This window comes from Zalophus californianus, chromosome 2 (genome assembly GCF_009762305.2).
Source record: "Zalophus californianus isolate mZalCal1 chromosome 2, mZalCal1.pri.v2, whole genome shotgun sequence".
In the NCBI taxonomy this organism is placed as follows: domain Eukaryota; kingdom Metazoa; phylum Chordata; class Mammalia; order Carnivora; family Otariidae; genus Zalophus; species Zalophus californianus.
The window spans coordinates 87,147,329-87,170,577 of record NC_045596.1 but is presented as its reverse complement, the minus strand read 5'-3'; the positions used below and the strand labels follow the sequence as shown (position 1 = coordinate 87,170,577).

General features: G+C 32.3%; 1 protein-coding gene across 3 annotated transcripts in view; it reads left to right on the top strand.

Annotated features, from left to right (window-relative positions):
- Window positions 1-23,249, top strand: part of TBCK (TBC1 domain containing kinase) — a 237,560-nt gene that overhangs the window by 92,155 nt on the left and 122,156 nt on the right. For all 3 annotated transcript variants that reach the window (XR_003520644.2, XM_027598076.2, XM_027598077.2), the window contains exons 19-20: window positions 1,235-1,318; window positions 9,838-9,923. Coding sequence is in view for 2 of the 3 variants with exons in the window: in XM_027598076.2 (XP_027453877.1) it covers window positions 1,235-1,318; window positions 9,838-9,923 (170 nt within the window). In the remaining variant the exon portion in view is untranslated. The remainder of the gene's footprint in view (window positions 1-1,234; window positions 1,319-9,837; window positions 9,924-23,249) is intronic.

Genomic DNA, 23,249 nt, shown 5'->3' with positions numbered 1-23,249 from the left:
TTTAGAGACTAGCTTTAGTCTATGTATACTTTCTAAACAGTTTGTAAAGAAATAAATAGTGGTCTTATATCTCCAAAGCTAATCATTTCAGTCATTCCTTAATGAAGACTTTTCTTGTTCTCCCTCTTAAACCCATACAGCACCTTGTATTTCTGGAAATTTATCTTGTGTATGTTTTATATTTTAGTTGTTTATATACTAACATAGTAACCCTTTCTTTGGTTAGTAGCTTCTTTTAATGACAGGTTTTTTTATTTTCTGTCCCCCTCTTTTTTTGTTGTTTTTATAATGCCTCTTTTGTAGTAGGTTTTTCAAAAAATATTTGTTAAATATTTTTTTAAAGATTTTATTTATTTGACAGAGAAAGAGAGAGAGCAGGAACACAAGCAGAGGGAATGAGGGGGAGAAGCAGGGAGCCTGATGCGGGGCTCGATCCCAGGACCCTGGGATCATGACCTGAGCCGAAGGCAGACGCTTAATGACTGAGCCACCCAGGTGCCCCTATTTGTTAAATTTAATTGACTCTAATCATTAATGATATGACATCTAGAGACTGATACCCTATATAGCATGAATCTCTAGAAGCCTCAATCTTGGATCTCCATCTTTTTCAAATTCTATTTCATGTCAGAATTTACAAAGATTTCAGGAATTGAGTAGAGATAGCATAATCCCAGAGAGCTAAAAATTCACTATTTGAATGATTTTTAAAATGCACTGTTCTCTGACATCAATACTCATTAATCTAGCAGAGATTTTGCTATGTTTAGTTAAGCATAGTCTATTATCACACATACTGATCCAAGAATATTAAGAGATCTGTGTTTGAAAGAACAATTTATGACTAGAGCTCCTAAATTCAAAGTTCTTAGACTCTTTTGTTTGTATCAACAAAAATTAAGGATCTTGAGGTCTGTGTGGCTCATTAATAATGACCAAGTTTAGATATATTTTTTTTAAGTATAAATTCTGGTAATAAAAGTTTTTATTGGTGTGGGATAATGATTGCCACACCCATTCAAAACTGAAAAATTACTGGGATGGTTATCTTTTATTGTCCAAAATATTTTCTGTTTTAAAGGATAGATGGTTCTCCCCCACTTAATTTTGTGTTTCCATCAATGTTAACATGACTCTTGTTTAATAGTAGATTCAAGGATTGTGTGCTTAGTGACTGCTGACCATTTATCCCATTAACTAATTTGCTGTATTTCTTTGCCTTGTTCTTTCTTAGCCTTGGCTTATGCATGTATGTCTGCTTTTATCCCCAAATACCTGTATAACTTCTTCTTGAAAGACAACTCACATGTAATACAAGGTAAGCAAATGTCTTTGCTTGTCTTTTTACAGAGAAAGTGCTTGTGTCAAAAATAACCAATACTAAATTAAATTTATGATTGTGACCCCATAAAATATGATAATAATCCATCACTAAAACCCATCAGGAGACCATTAGGTTTAGTCTTTCTTCAAGTCCATAAAGAATTAAGGTATTTTTCTAATGACCACTATAACCAAAGACAAATATGTTTTATAGGAAGGAAGTTGCTTTTCGCTTTTATGTTAATTTAGTAAAGCCATCCAACTTCAAGTGTCATGTAATGTCAACTTCTGAGAATTTATGAAGTTAGGTATTATAAGAGTGTATCTTATTGAGATGTGTTCCATACTTATTCAGTTTCCTTATCACCTTTGTCAGTGATGTTTATTATAGAATTGGTAGTATACTCTTTAAGATTCCAGCAAAATCCAAAATGAGTGGATTTAATAACACCTTGAATGATACCAAGAGATTTCAGAGACTATATGATGCAAATAATTTATCAAATAGTGACCAAAACAAACTGAAAAGATTAAAGGTAGAAAATATTCAGGTAAGTATTTGTGCATCACAAAAGGTGATTCCTCAATCTTTAGTTAAGTAAAGTCAGAAATAATGCTGTTATTTTTAAAGCTAACATGAACCCATAATTTTAACTGAATTTTCATATATAAAGCCTGGAAATAATCTTTTCCCAAATTTATCAAGCCTCTCTTAAAGCATAATGCTTAGCCAGAATCCTATACTTTAAGGAAGATGAAGATATTTGGAGAATCCTTAAAAAAAAAAGGAATTAAAACAGAACTTATATAATAAAAAAAAAATATGATGACTAACATAACATAATAAAACAAAAAAGAGAACTTACAAAATGAATTGGCTAGCTCTCAGAAGGCCATGTTACGTAGCTTCTATTACATTCATTTTTCTTATGGTTCTGTATAAATTCCTATTTCAAAACAGAAATGATTTACCTCAAAAAATTTAGTTTCATTTTTCTGGTAATTGTTTTATTATACAGATGAATGTGTATATTTTGTATTGATAATGAATTTCCAACTTGAAAAAAATGAGTTTTTATACTTTTTAGCTGCAAACTTTTTAAATACACTTTAAAAAGGCTTATTATACAAATAAATAAGACAAGATCTTGTTTCATATAAGTAAAAGAGAAACCATAGTGTCCACAACTTGAATTTGGAGGGATTTAGTCAGAAAGGCCAAAACCACTCTTAGTTTGTTAATCAGTAATATATTTTAACATTTAGTATTGTAATTTAAAAGACTATACAATTATTTAAATTTTATTTTTATGTTAATAATTTTCTCATATTGTAACTAAAAGACTATACAATTACTTAAAGCTTATTTTTGTCAATGTTAATAATTTTCTCACTTATAATTTCTATAAATTTATCTTTGAAATCTTGAATTGGTAATTAATCTTAAAACTTTTCAAAGCTACAGTAAATGTTCTTTAATATTATGATGAAAAATGTAGCATGTATATTTTCCCAAGAAACAATAAACAAGGTGTCTATTTGTTCAGTTTTTGTATTGACCACATGTCATATAAGACAAAAAGCTGTTTCAGAAAAAAAAAGAAAAAGAAAAAAGCAATTTCAACAAATGTAGTCTTTCAGTAAGTAATCATTCTGCACTGACTCTAGGCCAGGCACTACTTAATAGAAGTTTCTAAGGTAAATAACACTCAGGCCTTTTCCAAGGGATTTCATAGTCCAATATAGGAAATAAATATGAAAATAACTATACGCCAATGAAATAAATATACATACTACTATATTAGCACAGAGGAAGAAGTTGGGGAAGTTATTTTGTTTTTTTTCCAAATTTTCTTTTCTTTTTGGTAGCAAAGGGAAGAGATAGCATGTCTAGAAATGTTTCATGAAAGAGGGGATATTTATTGATGAATTTGAAATTTGAGTAGGAATTTGCTTGGCAAAAAGGGAGAAAGATATCCTTAAGACAGAACAAGGAAGAGAACCGCAGTAAAAAAGTCCAATATAGGTTGATAAAATAACCAGTAGTCAAATCTGATGCCTGAAGGTCAAAAAAAGAGCTAAAGAATGAGGTGAAACAGGATGCTGATTATTGGTTACTAAAGTTTATGGAAGAATAGTGGTTTATTTTTCTTCAAAATGTTTATTTAGGCTTGGAATTAGAAATATTCAGCTCTCATTTTATTGTTTTCCTTCTTTGTGTATCTTCCCCTCCCCTTTTGTTATATAGTATTTTAAGCTTTAAACTTCAAAGTGACATTGATTTTTGATTAGCATCAGTAACACATACACACTTTTCCCCCCACAAGATTTGGAGAAGTCGTTTATCATATGAAACCAATCAACTCAACAGCTAATTGCAGAATTGCATATTTGTTGAGTCATTGAATTGTCTCTACAGAAAGCAAAAGTTTCAATATTAGATAGCAATTTTAAATGTTATTTGGAAAAAATATTTGTTTTTATAATTATATACCAGTAGAACTTGGAAGTTTTTATTTTAAATTTTTTCATAAAATACAGTATTTACATATTCATTAGACTCTAAAATGCTTTGCCTCTTACAGAAGGGACAAAAATTATCTGTTTAGTCAAGATATCCTGTGTTGTTTGTTTATTTGTTTACCATGATCCTATTGTTACCTGCAGACATTTTTAAAGAAGATAAAAAATTTACTTCTAGCCTAAATGAATATTCTTTATCATTTTTGGCACTATCAAATTATCCCCAATAATGTTACTATTGAGTTGATAAAAATATCAATACACAAGAATTTAAAATATACTGGTTAAATAGCTCAGAGTTGGACCTTTAAATTAAGATTCCTAAAATTACTCTTAGAACCTTAGAGTAACAGTTGGATTGAAAAAGGTGGAGGGGTCTGAAAGGGATAGATTGGTTAGAGTTGCAGAGATACTAGAAAACAGGCTTATAACTTGCAGAACAGACATACTTTAGGCTATTGAAGAGAAAAAAGGCAACTTTAGGCCAGTGAAGAGAGGCAGCCATTTAATTATTAAGAATGGGAACTAATCCTTTGTGGAAAACCCAACTATACCTTTATGTCATTTTTCAATTAAGAAAGGAACAACCTAGAAAACCTGCCTATAAACTGTTAAACTATACTTCAAAGTCATTCTGCTGTATGTTGTTCACCAAAACAGCAATTGGAATTTTACTACAACTTTAAACATTCTTGTACTGTTTGTTTATTTTTTTTGAAAGATCTTATTTATTTATTTGCCAGAGAGAGAGAGCACAAGCAGGGGGAGCCGCAGGCAGAGGGAGAGATAGAAGCAGACTCCCCGCTAAGCAGGGAGCCCAATGCGGGACTCGGTCCCAGGACCCTGGGATCATGACCTGAGCCGAAGGCAGATGCTTAGCCGACTGAACCACCCAGTCGTCCCTCTTGTACTCTTTATAAAACTAAGGCATATTCACACTTGGACCGTTGGAAGATGTGGTTCCTACAAGTCAGAAAGGGAAAGGGAGAGAGAAATACCATATTAACCTAGGAAATAAAATTGCATGAAAAATTTCCCAATATTCTGTTTTCCTGTATATGTTTCTAAATCCTTTGGGGAAAAGGATGATATCTTTTTTGTAATTCTCTAACATTTAATGTAGTGCATCACATAGCTAGGATGGCTGTATAACTAAACTGGGATATTTTTCAGAGTTTAAAAGCACACTAACTGCACCAGACACTGAGCCTGCAGGTGGCAACTGGAATTCTCCATGTAACCAGGATGTATGGTCACACTGCACATAGACATTCAATAAGTTTTTGAGGACAGAAGGAGGAAGGAAGATAGAATAAAGGTGGAGTCTAAAGGCCAGCTGTCAAAATGCAAGTATAATATAAATCTCCTTTCTCATCAAACAATAAGAAAGAGAGAGGGAGAATATGCAATTTCACCAAAAGGGTCCTGCATTTGAAAAAACAGTACATTGCTTGTTTTGGGTTGAATATACATCTTTGTCATGGATGGCTTTAATGATAGGATATTGGGACATAGTAGGAAATACATTGAACTTATGGCCTTTGCTGTTTTCAAGAATGTCTTACATCACGTGACTAAGGAGATTTTTTCCTGAGACTGAAAATGTTCTGCCTTTACTAGAAATATTATGAAAACTGTTGAGTGAGTTTGTTTGTAGATTTGCTGGAGCAGGGTATGTGAGCCGAAAAGAAAATAGTGTAGGCCTAAAAATTATCTTTCTCTTCTTTTGAACCCACCTCTTTTCTTTGCAACATAAAGGTTGCTGCTTGTTCTTGTTGTTTTAGACACCAGGCCATATTTTACAACTGGCAAACTTTGTAATGGGAGATAATCTAATTTGGGTTCATTTGCAGTAAAATAATTTTGACTTCTTTTGGCTGCTATGAGTCAAAATGTCACCAAATGAATTAGCTTGGGCACATTTTAGTTGACAAGAAATTTATGACTTTCTGCATATTTATCTACACTTAGCATCTTCAAGGTAAACTGACAGCCTAATGGAAAATAACAAATAGTTACAGAACTTTCAGGACTAAGAATGCCATTTTTGATTTGTGAGCAGAGGAAATCTTTTGCTTTAAATCTGCCCCCTGTCATCCTTCATCTTCTCCTTACCGCATCTAAGACAATTAAAGAAGAAAGACTAGTCAGGAAAAAATAAGGATACCCATGTGTGGGAACTTTCTAAAATTTCATCTTGTATACATTTTATGAAGTTGGTTTTGAAAACAAACAGATGACTTATTTATAAACAGCTGCACAAAAATACAATAGTGTCATACAAAATCCTTACACTGTCATTTAAAATTACATAATGATTTAAGAAACTGTTTTAAAGGAGAGATATAAGAATTTTTAATTTGGAGAGATATTAAAAGGGAAAATGACTATTTTTATTTTATATCTCATTGCAAAAAATTAAAAGGTATAAAGTTTCATTAAAACACAATAATGTATATTAGACATGATTTTGTGCAGTAGTGCAATATTAAACTTCACTTGAAGTCTAGGGAATTTTCAAAAATCTTGATTTTCTTTTTAAAGAATAACATAACATTTACCCTTACATAGTCATCTGTTTGTTAGAAAATACTATTTAGGGGGTTATATTATGGCTCTAGATGTATATCTTCATTATTAGAAATCACGATTAAAATGTTCTATGAACATTTTAAGAGTCAGGAATATCCTTGAAATTCTTTGTTTTATTTTGACTTCTGGTCTGTTTTTCTGTACTACCCTTAAATTATCTGAGGTTGATTTATAAATCAAAGGACATATGCATTTCAATTTTTTAAAATTTACTCTAGGGAACTTTTAAGTACATTTTTGAAATAACTTGAAATATCACATAGTGCTGACTTCGTCAGTTTCACCATATCCCACCTTTAAAGAAATTTTTCTGAATATAACAAACCATAATATAGCTCATTCCAAAGCCTGTCCTGAGCAACCAAAACTTTTGCCAGCCTTATGACTTAGATTTCGATGAGATGATATGTAGTATATAATAATATATAAATGTATATACATATTTATGTGCATTTTATAAAAATACATATGTATTTGTGTGTATTTTATGTGTGTATATATATGTACATATGTGTATATGTATATATATATGCAGTTATAACACATATCATGTATCATAAATCCACTATGGATATTTGGCAGAATGCAAGGAATATGTTTTCATTATGGATTAGGTTTCTTCAGTCCATCCTTACTTAGCCATGCAATAACACAGTAATTATCTTTTATCAGGCTCAGATAAGAATGATATTTAGTAAACTGGAGCATAGCTGTGGGGAATTGGCTGAGGCATGATTTTCTAGTTTAAAATGAAGTGCACTTTTTAAAAGTTAATAACTATATGCTTTCATCAACATATAGTTGAATGCTTATGATTATTGGTGTTACATACCTCTAGCTTCTAGGTAAATTAGGACTGTAAACATATTGTTGCTAATTAGAAGTAGAAAAAAAAAAATTAAAGGTTAAACCCAGAAGTTCCCTGAGGCAGTGGGATCCAACCCGAGTTTTCACCTGTCTGTAACTCTTGAAGCTGATGTGAATTGTATCTTTCTTGTTCTTAGAGGAAAAGATGACACAGTGGATAGATAGAATGAATTCTGTTGCTATAGAGTAAACATCAAATCTAGAAAAATATTAATCAAATGCCTATTCTTTACCCAGCACCCATGGGTAAAAGTTCAAATTAGATCCGGAATTCAGCTTTATCCTGGTGTTGAATACAGCACCGCCTCACCTCGTCTTTTCTTTTTGGTGCTTCTTGGTGCTCCTCTTTGTAAAATATGTATCTTTGCTTATAGGTAAATAATTATAAAATACATTGGGGTCATTAGAAGCAAAGTTTTGTTTTTTTGTTGTTTTTGTTTCAAGTTTTTCCTTAAATTCCAGTTAGTTGAGATATACTGTAGTATTAGTTTCAGGAGTAGAATTTAGTGATTCCTCACTTACATACAACACCCAATAGAGGCAAAGTTTTCATTGAGGAAAAGAGGGAAGGCTACTTATACTAACAGATTGTCAAGGACTTAGTACTATTTCTGGAAATATTAAAAATAAGGTACTTTAAAAACTAAAAAAAAAAGCAGACATTATTTTTATAGGTTATTTTCACCAAATAATTGGTTTGATCTGCTACTTTATTGGAAGAAGGAGTTGAAGTTATTAAGAGAAAATGTTCATTGAGTTAATTTCTTTTTTTAAAGATATGGAAAGTATTTTATTTTATCATGTGACAGACATCATGTAACAGCCATATTTACAGACACCAACCACAGTGTCGATTTGCATAGGGGAGATGGCTCAGAAATAGCAATATTAGTAGTTCAAGTATTGACCTTATTTGATAATGGAAAACAGTTTTGATGATTTATTTACCAGAGTTTTAAAATGTAATTTTATTTAGTTCTTGTTTTCTTAAAAGAACTTTTGTTTTGAACCAAATATAAACAAGGTACAGTTTATTCACATAACAAAACTGCAGTTGAAAACAAGCTTAAAAATGTCCCATCTCAGTCTGTTTTTCTCTTCTTAGCATTACAAATGCCTCATTCCATCATCATGCTGAATTCCTCAGCATCTTCCATACCATTTCCAGGGGAATCCCTGGGAAGTAGTGAAAGTCTGTCTTCCTTCAGAAAGGCAAAGATAACCTGGAATTTTTCTTACCACATTCTCCAATATTCCTACAACTCACACTTTCTGCTCTTTTGAAATATGCTTCTTTTGGGCACAGCAAGAAAAACACCACTAGGAATCTGAAAACCTAAATTATGAGCCTGTCATAAACTAGAGAATAATCCTAAATACATCATGAAACCTCCCCAAGCCTTCTGTTCTTAACTGCAAAAATATGTCATATTTGTTCAGTCCTTTATCTTCATAGTAACCATTAGATTTAAGTAAGGCAGCATTCTATTTATTTTATCAAGTTATTGTCATTTTAATCTCAAAAAGGAAAAAAAAGGTTGAGCTCCTTAAAATATGTGTTAATTTTGTCTTTTTGCTTTGTAAAAATATGGTTTACTTGCCCTTGAGTTGATGATTGCCAGAATCTTGTTCAGGTTAGAACATAGTGAGTAAATTGACAAGAAAAGCAGTTTGATGAAAGAATGGGGAAAATAAGGGAATATTCCTCATATTTTAACTGAACTTATCAATTACAATAGGATTAGAATCAACAACAGATATTTTTAATTGCCTACTGTGTGCCTATTTTCTGATTAAGATTTTGCTAATTCTTATTCCTAAATATGGTAAATGTAGAGCCTTAGATGGAAATACATTAGAACTAGAACAAATGCCTATATGTGTATATATAAACAAAATTAAAGTATAACTATTCTACTTGTAATTGCTTATAAAGCATTGTTCCTGGGGCGCCTGGGTGGCTCAGTTGGTTAAGCATCTGCTTCCGGCTCAGGTCATGATCCCAGGGTCCTGGGATCGAGCCCCACATCAGGCTTCTTGCTCAGTGGGGAGGCTGCTTCTCCCTCTCCCTCTGCTGCTCCCCCTGCTTGTGCTCTCTCTCTCTCTCTCTCTCTCTCTCTCTCTCTGTCAAATAAATAAATAAAATCTTAAAAAAAAGTGTTGTTTCTTATTTAAGTATCTGTTCCACTTTCTGAATATACCATAAATGGAAGACAGATTTAATATTGTGAGAGAATATGTATATTGAATTTAATAGGAAAATATCATGTGTGTAATCCATGATTCAAGAAATGAATCAATAGTTCAGAAGGTAGAAAATAAGTTGTGCCATAGCTTTTTGGTATGTTTAATAATTAGTAGTAAGTGATTAAAATGGTAATAAAACAAAATTACCTACTAAAGTATATTTTCTTCATGGAAAAATTAAATATCATTGAAAATGTAAATAAAACTAATTTATATGCATTTAATGTCTTTATTTGAAATATTATGTAAAAATGGTGGTTGTCTTAAACTTTATTGTCATTTCAGAGTATCTGACCGTGTTCTCACAGATGATTGCATTCCATGATCCAGAGCTGAGCAATCATCTCAATGAGATTGGATTTATCCCAGATGTAAGTACTTGGTACATCAATAGAACCTGAGGCAAAAAATAAAGGAAAAAAGTGGTAGCACAAAAGAGTACTGTTTTTAAAGTTGTGTGGTCATAAGAAGTCCATGTATTTGAACCAGTTTCTGTTACTAACTATAACCTTCTGTTATAAAGTTTGTGTGATTACCTTCCATATTCTCACTTTAAGTAAAGGGAAAGAATGTTATTTTAATTTTTTTGGCACTATCAGATTGTTTTGAAAAACACTTTAGTTTGTTGTTTTAAACTGTGCTGTAAGGGTTTTCACTTGGATTTTATGATATTCAGGGCTGCTTTTGAAGAAGGAGGAAATTTGAACTTTAGTGAATTTTTAAGTAGCTGCTTCTGTGTTTTTTTTGATATTTTAACCTCAGAAGCTTCGCCAGATTTTGGTTTACTTCACTGGCTTCTTAACAGTCCATGTCAACCCAAAAGTCAGAGTTGACTTTTAGAGGTTAGCCATGGTTAGCCTGTTACTCATCTGTGGTGTGTGACATGCAGTCAAACCTCTTTTAGAAGCGTTTTGGAGTATAGCATCATAGCTTTTTATAAACCTCAAAAAAACATTTTTGAGATAGAGTTCTCCTTATTCCATCTTAACTTTTTTTGTTTCCTGATCATGCCTTTCTTCTTAAGACTCATATTCAGGGACCAGTTTATTGATGGTAAGATTAGAGATGAAAAATGTTTATATTAACACTCAACTAATCTATTTGAAGTGTTTTCTTTTTTTAAGATTTTATTTATTTATTTGACAAAGAGAGACACAGTGAGAGAGGGAACACAAGCAGGGGGAGTAGAAGAGGGGTAAGCAGGCTTCCCGCAGAGCAGAGAGCCCGATGCGGGGCTCGATTCCAGGACCCTGGGATCATGACCTGAGCCGAAGGCAGACGCTTAACCATCTGAGCCACCCAGGCGCCCCTATTTGAAGTGTTAATAATACTTATAGTATAAATACATGCAGAACGCTTTGAAGTTTAAAAATACTTTCATAAACATTATTTCATTTGATTCTCAAAACAAACCTGCAAGGCATATGAAGCAGATAATTTCAGCATTTAATTGAGATTATAGTGTTTGAGAAGATAACAAAACTAATTAGAACTAAAATTTTAACTTACATCATTTGACAACCCTCTGCCCCTAGTCTAGTTCATCTTCTATTGGGAGAATAGAGACTAAAACATAGATGTACTTACTCCTAGTTCATTACTCTTTGTATTGTGCTATATATAATTCTGTGACGTGATCAGGCCTGTAGTAACCATTCTTAACATTTACAGTGTCATTTGCTTCTAGGCTTCTGGAGAAATACTTTTATTTGAGTACATGGTTTGTTCAGTGAGGGCTCCAAAAAGAACATATACAGATTAGGAAACAAATAAAATAAGGAAAAGCCCTATAGTTATATGGAGATAAAAGACCTTGTAAAAAAAACTAACCAATATACATATTATCATAGTAAGTATTCATTTTTACATAACCCCACCTTTCTTGCTTCACATCATGGGAGATATAAGACAAAACTACATTAAATTTTATGGTTAGAGTTGAAAAAATTATAGAGGAGCTGAGTGCTAAGTTGGTAATGGAATAAGATATTTGAGGGAAAAAAACTAATAGCTAAGACACAGACTAAAAGAAGGGATAATTATTTTCAAAGAACTCTCTTGAAAGCACCTAATTGTGCTCAGTAGTAAACAGAAAATGACCTTGGGTCAGGCAGTGTTGTAGATTGACAAAAAACATTTATGCAGAAAAATAAGTATGGAATTACCAAGACAGCCTGATAAAAATTGTACACATATTCATGAATATAGATAGTATTAAGAAAGTACTCACAGGGGCGCCTGGGTGGCTCAGATGGTTAAGCGTCTGCCTTCAGCTCGGGTCATGATCCCAGGGTCCTGGGATCGAGCCCCGCATCAGGCTCCCTGCTCGGCAGGGAGCCTGCTTCTCCCTCTGCTTCTTTCTCTCTCTCTCTGTCTCTCATGAATAAATAAATAAAATCTTTAAAAAAAAAAAAAGAAAGTACTCACAAAAGGAAATATATAATTTATATTTGCTTTAGTTAGTCAGAAAAATTGAACTCTGAATGAGTATGGTATAGGAGGGTGAGCAAAAAACCTTGTTAAAACATAATAATGCAAACATATATTAAGTGCTTACTGTGTGCCAAGCACTGCTGCACCCTCTTTAAATAAACCACTCATCTAATCCTCATAAGCTTATAAATCTAATTAAACAATGACTATTAAATATACATAAAATTAATTTGGAAAAGCCTGAATAGAAAAGCTGAATAGAAATAAAATTTTAGCTATCAATATTATAAAAGATAAGAGCAGGTGAGAACTCAGCTTAAAAGTGTTGTAATGTTTTTATGTTATATGATGGGAAAATAAATGTACTCATTATACTTAGGCATTAGGTCAGGGATCTTTTCAGATCTGGGATTTGATTTCACTCAACTTGAAAGCTAATAAATGAGCCTGTTACGGTTTCGTGGGCACTGGCAGAAAACCCAAAACTCCTGGGTCAGAGATAAAGGATGTCATCACACATAGCACAGCAAGCCACAGGAGTGTTAGCATCTTTGTGTTGGTTTTCTAACCATACATACATTTCCTAATATTTGTATAAAAACAGCCTTGGAAAATATAATCCAGAACAAAGAATAGTCAGTGTTTCCACTCACAAGAAATGCAGAAGTATAGGATGCATATTAAAAATTTAATGGTAATCATTAAGAAAATAGAGAACGTAGAACTTCTAAATCAATGTGGGGTGTGGGGGTATGGAGTAAAGAAAAGTCAACCAATCCTGTAAAAACATAGAAAGATCATAGAAAGAATGTAAGCTAATTAGATTGCCTAATAAAGAGAATTTTCAGGTATTTAAAAAAAAATCCATCTGCATGCTATTTATGAGAGAAAAATTTAAAGATGTTAGTCAAAAAAAGAGGTAAAACACGTAAGTCAGGCACATATTAATCAAAATAAAACTAATGCAGTGATAATTGATATAAACTAGTAAAACAAAAAATATACAAAACAGACCTCCCCATAAATAGATTTTTTCTTTATGTGACAGAGATGGCTCTATAAGCCAATTAGAAAAGAATGGATTGTTGAATAAATGGCCCTGATACAATTGGGTAACTACATGGAGGGGAGGTGGGACTCAAAGCCAACTTCATACGCTATAGAAAAATAAGTTCTAGGTTGACTAGAAGACCTAAATACGGAGTGTCATATTCATTACTTACATCTAGGAAGGAATTTTTACAGAAGTTACAGAAAGTACAAAACATAATATTTAAAAACGAGAAAATTAGAATTGAGTGGTACAAAGGAGCCTTCCATTCTATTGATAAGGTATTATTTTGATTTTAAAAATTTCCAAAACAATTGTCACAAAGTGTTAATCCCTGTTAAATCTGAGTGGAGAATACATTAGAGTTTGTTAAATGTGCTACTATATAGAGTGAGTTAATTATTCAATAATTCAATAATTTATATATGCTATCTTGATTTATGCTTCCCTCTTTATTATGACCCCTTCCTATAATTAACGGGGCATTTCTGTGTAATTTCTTGTAAAAATTCTTTAATACTAGTATATTATGAAGTAATATTGATTTATTTATGTACTGTGATTAATCTTATGAGATATTCATAATTTTGTGGGATGCGGGACTGTTCCTTGTGTGATGAGAATGTCTAGTACATGGCAAATGTTGAACCTCACTGGCCCGTAACCACTGACTGCCTGTAGTAATCCCCTAATTATGGTGACAATTAAATGCTGGCATGTATTTCTGAAAAGTGACTCTACATATATTTCCAAACACCCTCAAAGAAGAATTCTTTCACTATTGAGAATCCTAGAGTAAACGAAGAAAAATGAGGGAAAGGAGAATATATCTTAACCTGGAGAAAATTGTTTTGTTCAACTATACTCTTGTCTCAGAGAATAAGCAAAATGAAAGGTATTTAACAAAGTTAAAATGTTACTAAAAGATTGTTATTTTTGAAATCTTTTATCTTCTTTCTTTTTGGTTTGTTGTAGTTTGTTGGCCTGTTTCTCAGGTCTGGAGATAATATGAAAATGTTGAGACTATTTTTAAATTTAATTTTGAAAACAGATTTGATATTTTTAATATAGAGATTGTTGACAGTGAATAGTGGTGGAAAGCATGTGATGAAATGGAGAATGTTTCTAACATTTTTCTTGCTCTTTTAATAATCACATATTTTTAGTTGCATTTAGTAGTTTGTATGTACAGTGTGTTTTTGTTTTTGTTTTTCCTTAAATTACTATCTTCAGTGTTCTACCTTTAGAATAATTGCTTAGGTGACTTTCTGCATCTCTAACAATACAGGCTAGGTTCATCAAGGGCAGGGGTGGGCACTTTTGTAATAAGATCCTGAACTGAGTTTCCTACTAAATAACTAATCCTATCAAAGTAAGCCCTCATTAATCTTCCATTTTTGAAATACAGGCTCCCATTGCAGGAAAGATGTGATTTCTGGCTCCTTTCCATTTGCTGTGGGTCACAGAACTCTGAATATTGAGCACTGTTGGAGCTTGAATAGTTAGGAATATTGTGCACTGATGTGATGCTTAGATTATATATGTCATGGTAGTTATGTGATTTACATATAAATAGGGTAAGTAATGTGTACCTGGCAAAATTGGGGCCAGGGTGATTTTTATCATTTTTGTCTTGTTGTACATTTCTGCTTCTGAAAATATATGTGGCCTTTGAAATGAGAACACGAAAGTATGTTTCTTCATTCTTAAGGAAACTATTTTTCTGAAATGCTATGAATAGAATTCAACTTGCAAATTATGAAAAGTTGTCAGGTGGCCATTAAAAATGATAAGGGCTGTATCTCAGTACTATAGGTGCCTTTTGAATCTACTGTCACTACTAAAGATAAAGCTAACAAATTCAGTGATAAGCAAGCATGCTGGCAAAACCATCGTCATTTAACTTCAATCTTAATGGATGCTTATACTACCACTACTGATTTTCTCCTTCCTTTTCAAAATTTATATTCAGCTGAGTTTGTACTAACAGAAAGTGTGACAGGATTGTTCAGAAATATTTATGTATTTGTATGTTTTGTTTGTTCATTTGTTCTTTCATTTATTCCTGGTCTTTATGTTGTTAATGCTACAGAAAGAAATTTTGGATAAAGAAGAGACTACTAGTAATGAGCTTTAGATTTTATCAAGATGTGGTTACAGGATAAATTAGGAAAATGTACCTTATTTAGAATCTCCCATAACAAGAGTCCCCACTGACCCGTTCTAGTCCATCTGCAAAGTGCTAGCCTGTGCCCTTTTGTCTGGCTACTGCAATGATGTCCCCAATATTAGTCCTAATCCCGTTCTGCTGACCTTGGATTTGTTAAGGCCCCTGAATACAAATGGCTTATTGAGCTCTCTTTCTCCCAAGAGAGTTTAATTACCTTTCAGAAATGGCTCATATCTTAGAAATCAGAGACTTATTAATTTCACAGGGAATGATAAAGTAATATTTTGGTAACTTCTTGCTAAGAACACATACACACAGGTTAAATATCCAGCAAGTTTCTCTAGTTAGTAAATCCTCACTTGAATCTCCCTCACTCTGTTTCCAACCTAATGTATCCTTCTACTGGTTGAGAGACAAGTGAAAGGAAGTATGGTATAAGGCAGTGGTTTTCAAACTTTTTGATCTTGAGACCTCTTTAAGGATCAAGGATACCAAAGAATTTTTGTTTATGTGGGTTATCTCTACCAATATTTACTAAGACATTTAAAAAATATTTATGTATTAATTTATTTAAAAATGACAGCAAAGCCACTGCATGTTAACCACAATAACATGCTTTTCTGAAAAATAATTGTTTTCCAAAAAAAAATAATGGAGGAATGGTATGATTTTTTATTTTTGCAGTCTGTTTAATAGAAGAAAGCTGATTCTCGTATCTGCTTCTGAATTCAATCTGTTGTGAATCATTGTTTTGGTTGAAGTGTATGAAGAAAATTAGGACTTATACAGACATGTAGTTGGCAAAGGGCCTTTTCAGACAGTGGTAGTTTCTTAAAGCTTAGTTGCAAAGTACCATCTAAAACCATACCAATGAACTTTTCATACTCTGTTCCATTTAAATCACTCAGTCTATCTTGCACTTTGGCTTTTACCCACACATGATTTTGTAATGTCATGTGTTGGTCAGTTTGGTTCACTGAATTATGCAGATCTTCCAACTATGAAACATTTCATTTTACAATATAAAAAAAATCACATTCATTAATATGACCATTGATCTTATCCAAAAAATCATTAAGTATTACAAAGCTGCCAAGCTCACAGTGGCAGAAACAAGTTTTCTAAAATTTTAATATTCACCTGACTGCTAGAAATTTTTCTTGAAGTGATAGGCTCACTTCATTCATTTTTGAGAAATATCTACCTAATATGAAAGCCTGGAAAAAATAATTGTTTATATGTCATGCTTACAAGGAAAAAAAAATGGTATTCTTGAAAAAAAAAGAAGCACCTGCCTTGATTCACATCTCAAATGATAGTCCAAGTGCTTTTCCTCAAAACAATCTTTACAATTCAGTACACAGTATGTTTTATGCATACTTCCCATTTTGTCTTATGAAACATTTAAAAAGATACTTAATAAAATTGTTAATTTTAATCTTTCACAAGAATATGACTGTTACACTTCAGTGCCATGACCTTGACTTGTAATAAGGTACCGGCAGTTTTATCCACCAGTGGCTTTGCAAAGAACAAAAAATACCTTAGTACTGTCATGAAGACAGCTTTGAGTATGTGGACCTCTAAAGGTCTTGAAGATCCCCAGGAGCCTGTGACCACTATTTGAGAAAACTGATAGAAAAGGCATTCAGACACTGGCATCAAAAGGGCCAGGGTTCTAATCCTGACTCTTCAACTTACTAGCTAAATACTTGTTAGTTTCTTATCCACAGTTCTATTGCTATTAATGTTTATTATAATAAATCTTACCTCAAAGGATCATTGTGATGATTAAATGAGATAATACATACAAACTATTCAAACTAGGTATACAGTGTTAAGGAGTTAACCATTATTGGTGTTCTTGTTCTACTTATTGTTAAAGTCTGATCACATACTATTTCTTTGGTTATATTAATATGATTTACATTTAGAAAAGCATGTTATTACAAGCTGTATTGGATATATTATTTTGCCGCATCAGTTAATGAATAAATACTTTGTCAAAGGCAACATAGTACTAATAACAATAAAGACTTTCTTGCTTGCCTGATTTGGGGAGATTACCACTCACTACTTTGAATTTTAACTTTTTTATTTGGTTGATTTTTTAAGGTGTTTTTCTGTCTCCCAGAAAGTGCTACATAAGATGTCTTATAGTCTTTTACTTAAGGTAAATTAATTTTCTTTGAAAATTTTAAAAAGTTTTTTAGTACTCACTGAGATAATTGAAAGGCACTCTGGAATTGAAAAATACCTAATCCCTCCCTAAAATGATACTGTGGATCTCAGAACCATTAAAATGTCCAAATGATTTTATTACTAATTTCTACTTTATAGTTTTTCAGTTCAATATTGTAAGTCAAGTAAAAATAGAGAAAGAAATGATTATACAGTTACTTATTTCTTAATTTGATTTTTTCCTTTTTTTTTAAGAATTAGGGAAATCATGACTTGCAAAAGATGTAACTAATATAACCTTTTGTATACAAGGGAAAGAAAACCATTTACCATCTGAGTCCAATGGACCTTTTCAGTTATTTTTATATGTTTAAGTCATTTTGTAATAATTTACAGAGGTAGAATGAAGACATAGCAGAAAATAACTATTAAAATTTTATTAAGAATATGAACATAGCAACTCAAAATTTTATTCCATATATTCCTCATTTTGAAAGTATATATTTGTGTAGTGTGCAGTATGCTTTGAACTTACTGCTCATCTGTCATCATGAACCTAAAGCATATCTGTCTTGTAAATACTGATTCTAGATTTAAAACACAACTCCAATTGATTCTATCTTATTTCTGGTTCTTCTTCTTGTACCTGCATGTTCAAAGCACAGTTATCAAAACAAAACATTAATAAGCCTCATAACTTTGTTGGAGAACAGCTATCTTTTTTGTTCAATAATTGCGAATAGTTTCATTTTAGATGAATGAACACAAATTAGATTAATAAATATAATGATTTTTTTCTTTTTAATTATCTGTTTCCTTCCAGTCGTTTTGTAAACATGCCTACCTTTAGCATTTATCCACTTAACTTGTATGAAATTTGGTGTAGAAATACCATTTTAAAAATGAAAGCTTACTCTCACATGTCTTTTTAGCAAAATGGAATGGTCCAGGTTTATGTCTCAAAATATTGTGTAATGAGGTCCTTTCCAGTGAAAGGCTAATTTATTGTTTACCCTGATTCTTGTGTTTGAGGAAATTCATTTAAGATATCATCATCTGAGCATTCGCAGGTTGAAATTTCACTATATAACCAATGTTACCATTTCACTAGAATCTAGAATACTACTGTCAATTTTCCGATTGGTCTAATAATTGTGAAACATTATCCTCTATCAGTTTTCTTCTCTTTGCTGGTAAGGATGGAAAATGAGAAATTCTGAGTCCTCAACTGTGTTCACTGAGAATTTAAAAAAAAGAAAGACTATAATGAAGTTGTCTCCATGTATCTTTTATATCTTCTTGAAAGATGATATAATACTTTGGATGACGCAATAGGAAAAATGAAAATGGTAATAGTAATGATTTATTTTAATATTATACCATCCTTATAGGTGATTCTATCATTTTTTTGTTTTCTTTTGGTTTAGTCTTTTTTAGCATAGTTGGGAATAACTGATGAGTAATGATAAAATAATTCCTACTTTGATAAAAGAGCAAAATATTTCATGATATAAGAAGAATAAGATCACTGAGATTTCAATAATATCTCATAGATTTATAAAAGGATCCAATAGATTCATATGGTAATTGTAAGAAGGAATTTTAATCTGTTTTTCAAAAGTGTAAGTAAATTTTTTCTTTATTCTTTGTTCTTGAAAAATAATAAAATGTCAATCCTCACATATAGTTAGAAATGCTCAAAAAAGAATATCAAAAGTGATGAGTATAATATACCCTGAGGGGTTAATGAGATATGTTGTAGGCAACAGTTTTGAATGGAGATTATGAACTGCCCTCCCCAAATTCTACCCCTCCACCATGTTAACATTTATTCTTTAATGGGAAGCTGGACCCATTTGAAGATAAATAATGAAAAGACAGAGAGAAAAAGAAAGAAAAGAAATAAAAGAATCACTTATAAAAACAAATGGAAAAGTCTTCTGTTACTTCACAGAAATAGCACAACATGATCTCACTTTAAAAATGAGCCACCTGTTGGGGCTCCTGGATGGCTCAGTCAGTTGGTTCTCTTGGTTTCAGCTCAGGTCATGATCTCAGGGTTGTGGGATTGAGCCCGGTGTCATGGGGTTCCACGCTCAGCAGGGAATCTGCTTCCCTCCCCCTCTTTCTGCCCCGCCCCCCAGCCCCACCCCACCCCTGCTGTCGTGCACACACTCTCTCTCAAATAACTAAATACATCTTTATAAAAAGTGAGCCACCTAAAACTAATATTACACTATATGGTAACTGGAATTTAAATAAAAACTTAAAAATATAATAAAAATAAAAATGAGCTCAATCAAGAGAATAAAGAGCTCAAAAAATATAGATTAACAAAAGGAGATAAAAAGTGAACTGATAAAGCCCAGGGAAATTTGAGAATATTATATTAATGAGTCTCATTAAAATAGTGAAAACTGGAATGAAAGTATAAACCCACTTAATGACATAACAAATAATTTTGAGGAAATCATACAGAATAAAATGGAAAAGGATAAGTATACCTAAGTAATTGCAAAGGGAATTTCAGATAAAATTCATAGCAACACTCATGGAGAATTATGTATAAAATTTCAAGAGAACAAAAGGGGCGCCTGGGTGGCTCAGATGGTTAAGCGTCTGCCTTCAGCTCAGGTCATGATCCCAGGGTCCTGGGATCGAGTCCCGCATCGGGTTTCCTGCTCCTTGGGAGCCTGCTTCTCTCTCTCTCTCTCTCTCTCTCCCCCCCTCTGTCTCTCATGAATAAATAAATAAAATCTTTAAAAAAAAAGAACAAAAGTTAACTGGGAAATTTCATAATAGCCAAGTTATCCTTCAAATACAAATGTAGTAGACATGCAGGTTTTCTTTTAGCAGACATGCACTTAAAAAAAAATTTAGGGGTATCTGGGTAGTTCAATTGGTCAAGTGTCTGCCTTCAGCCAAGGGTTCTGGGATTGAGCCCCATGTTAGGCTCTCTGCTCAGTGGGGAGTCTGCTTCTCCCTCTCCTCTGCCTCTCCCCTGGCTTGTGCTCTGATACTCTCTAACTCACTCTCTCTCAAATAAATAAATAAAATCTTAAAAAAAATTAAAAAATTAAAAATTAAATTTTATTCAAGTATAGTTGACACAAAATGTGCCATTGGCTTTAGGTGTACAGTATATACATTCTTAAGCATCCAAGAATTTAGGAAATACAACCCCCAGGATCTTCTTTTAGAGAAATTAAAATTAAAATGATGATGAAATCCAACCAAGAAAGAGTTAAATAAAACTAGCAACTCGAGGAACTGGTTACTCCATTTAAATGAAGGATTAATACTAAACAACTGTGTTAATTATGTGATGATACAGAATTTAAATGTTATAAACCTTAATAATGTAAAAATAGTATATAAAATTGAGGTATTAGAGAAGGGATAGAGAGTATAAGTGTAGTAATTTTGTCATCTTTCAAAACAGGTAATCAATAGGTAATACTTAAGCTTGAAAGTATAGTTTAAAAGTTTTTTTCTGTTCTTTTTTTAGCAACTTTAACTAGATCTTCAGAAACTAATATCTCTTAAAGTAACAAATTTTCTGTTTTATTCACTTGTAAGTTTTATATCTAGTACTTCATAAAGTAGCAAGTGTAATATGATCCAGGTTTTGCTATGAATATTTTTATCTAAAATTTTATATAAATACAGAAATATATCAAGAGAAATGTTTATCATATATTAATTATTATTTGGGGGTATTAGTATTTGAGGCTTAAAAAACTTTTTTTAAACAACTGTAGAACATTTCCTTCATCACAGAAAGTTCTGTATCAGTGTTCCTCTGGAAGGATCTGATCTGGATCTGAAATGATCCAACTTTTTGGTTGTGTTCACAGTAAGTATGGGAGGTAATTTACCTACAATTTAGAGTATACAGTGTAATATTAATAAGTTATGTAGAAAAAAAATACTTAAAACCCAACTTATTTTTGTCTTCTCTACCATCCTTGTATAGTATAAAGAACAATAGGCAGTCAGAAGTCCTGGAGTCTAGTGCCTGCTTTAAAAAATTATATACCTGTGACTGTGGCATAGTGACTGACTTCCAGCCTCAGGTGGCTGATTAATAAACTGGGGAAAATAATGTCTACCTTGAGTACCCACAGGACTCTGTGAGCCTTAGATAAGTTGAAATCTGTGAAAATACTTTATAAAAAATAGTAATAATTCAGTGTGAGCACATTAGATAAGGAAAGAAGACTTAGATTCTTAGTAGTTTCAAGTCTCAAACCAAACAAATTCCCAGGATAGTTAAAAATAAATAAATAAACTTGCATTATCATTGGGGGAATCCATCATCAATAATCTACCAGAGAATGCCAGATGATTTAGATATAGATAAAACTTTCTGATTGTCAAAGAACAGGGAATACATACCCTGGAAATTTAAGTTTGACTTCAAGCCCTAGAAAGGAGTCTAGATGGTATTGGTTCAATAGCACCATATTCCATACTACTTTATTTTATCTATCTTTTCATATATATGAGCCAAGTGTTTACATTTCTTTGTATCTGCCACAGTACCTAGCATAATTGTTTTCATATATGAGAATGCAGTAATACTGATTGCTTTGTTTTAGGAACAATCTTTTGCTTAAAGTTTACTGGTTCACAATTTCAGAATGTAATTTTTTTTCTATTTAAGATATCCTAAAGAGTTGCTCCGTGAATCACTCTTTATCTTATAGATTTATAATTTTCATCTCTTGATTATTGTTCCGTAAAGGTGGTTATGGAAGTAAAGGTAGATTTTGTTCTTAGAAGGTGTTTCCCCATAATTCTGAAAAGATAGAAGATGGGGAATACTGTTAAAGAAGGAGAGCTGTTTAGTACTGCTTTTGCTTTTACTATATATATTTTTTTGTTTATGTGAAACCCTTTCCCATTCTACTGAATTTCCTATTCTATTGAATTTACCCTGATTTAGCATAAAGCATCATTTTTTTCGTTGTTGAAGGAGATAATGGTCTTTTGAAAATGAGTGGCACAATGGAACAATGCAAATCTTGTGGAGCATTTTCTTGATTTTCAGGAATTTTCTTTGGTAGCAAACTTTGTTATACTATATGTAGCTAAGAGGATGATAGTTAAGTCAGACAGACAAAATAAAGTAGAATTTGGAAAATAGAAGAATTTGGAAAATAGAAGAAACAGAATTGATATAAGAAAATTTGAAATTTTATGAACTGAAAGTAGCTGTCATGGGACTGAGGAATATTGATTCTGAGAGCCAACAGGAGGGTAAATGCTTTAGCCTTCTTAGACTATGCCTCACCTTTATTGAGTCTACCCCAACCTGTAAAACATGTACAGTTCCCAGGGCTTAGGGTTCCCTTCTCCTTACCTTCCACTCCTGCACTCCTTATTCCAGAGTGTGTGAATCTTTTGTTAGATGGCTTCATAAGACCTCAGCCCTTTGGGTTGTTAAAATACATTTTTTATTACAAAAGTTTCTGGACTGTAATAAATGATCATTGTAATTCCTATACTGATGTCTGATACATCCTCTGCCAGGTGTTTTAGATCCATTAACTAATCTTCACCTAAACCTAAAGGTTTAAAGAGATATATAACTACCAGATCACAAAGTCTAGAGTTTCAAGAAAATATGTGAAAGTATCTACCACTGCTAAACAACAACAAAAACCTGCTAGTTTTTAAGCATTCTTTCTTGAGTGGCTAGATATTTATTTCCCTAATGCAGAGAGTCATTATGAGGCATCAGACTAATGGTCAACGTGTATTTTATAGAGGTAACTTAAATGTAAACATATTTCTGACTTAAGGCAAACAAAAAATACAATATGCTCATAAGAAACTAGATTAAGAAAGTCAACTAGA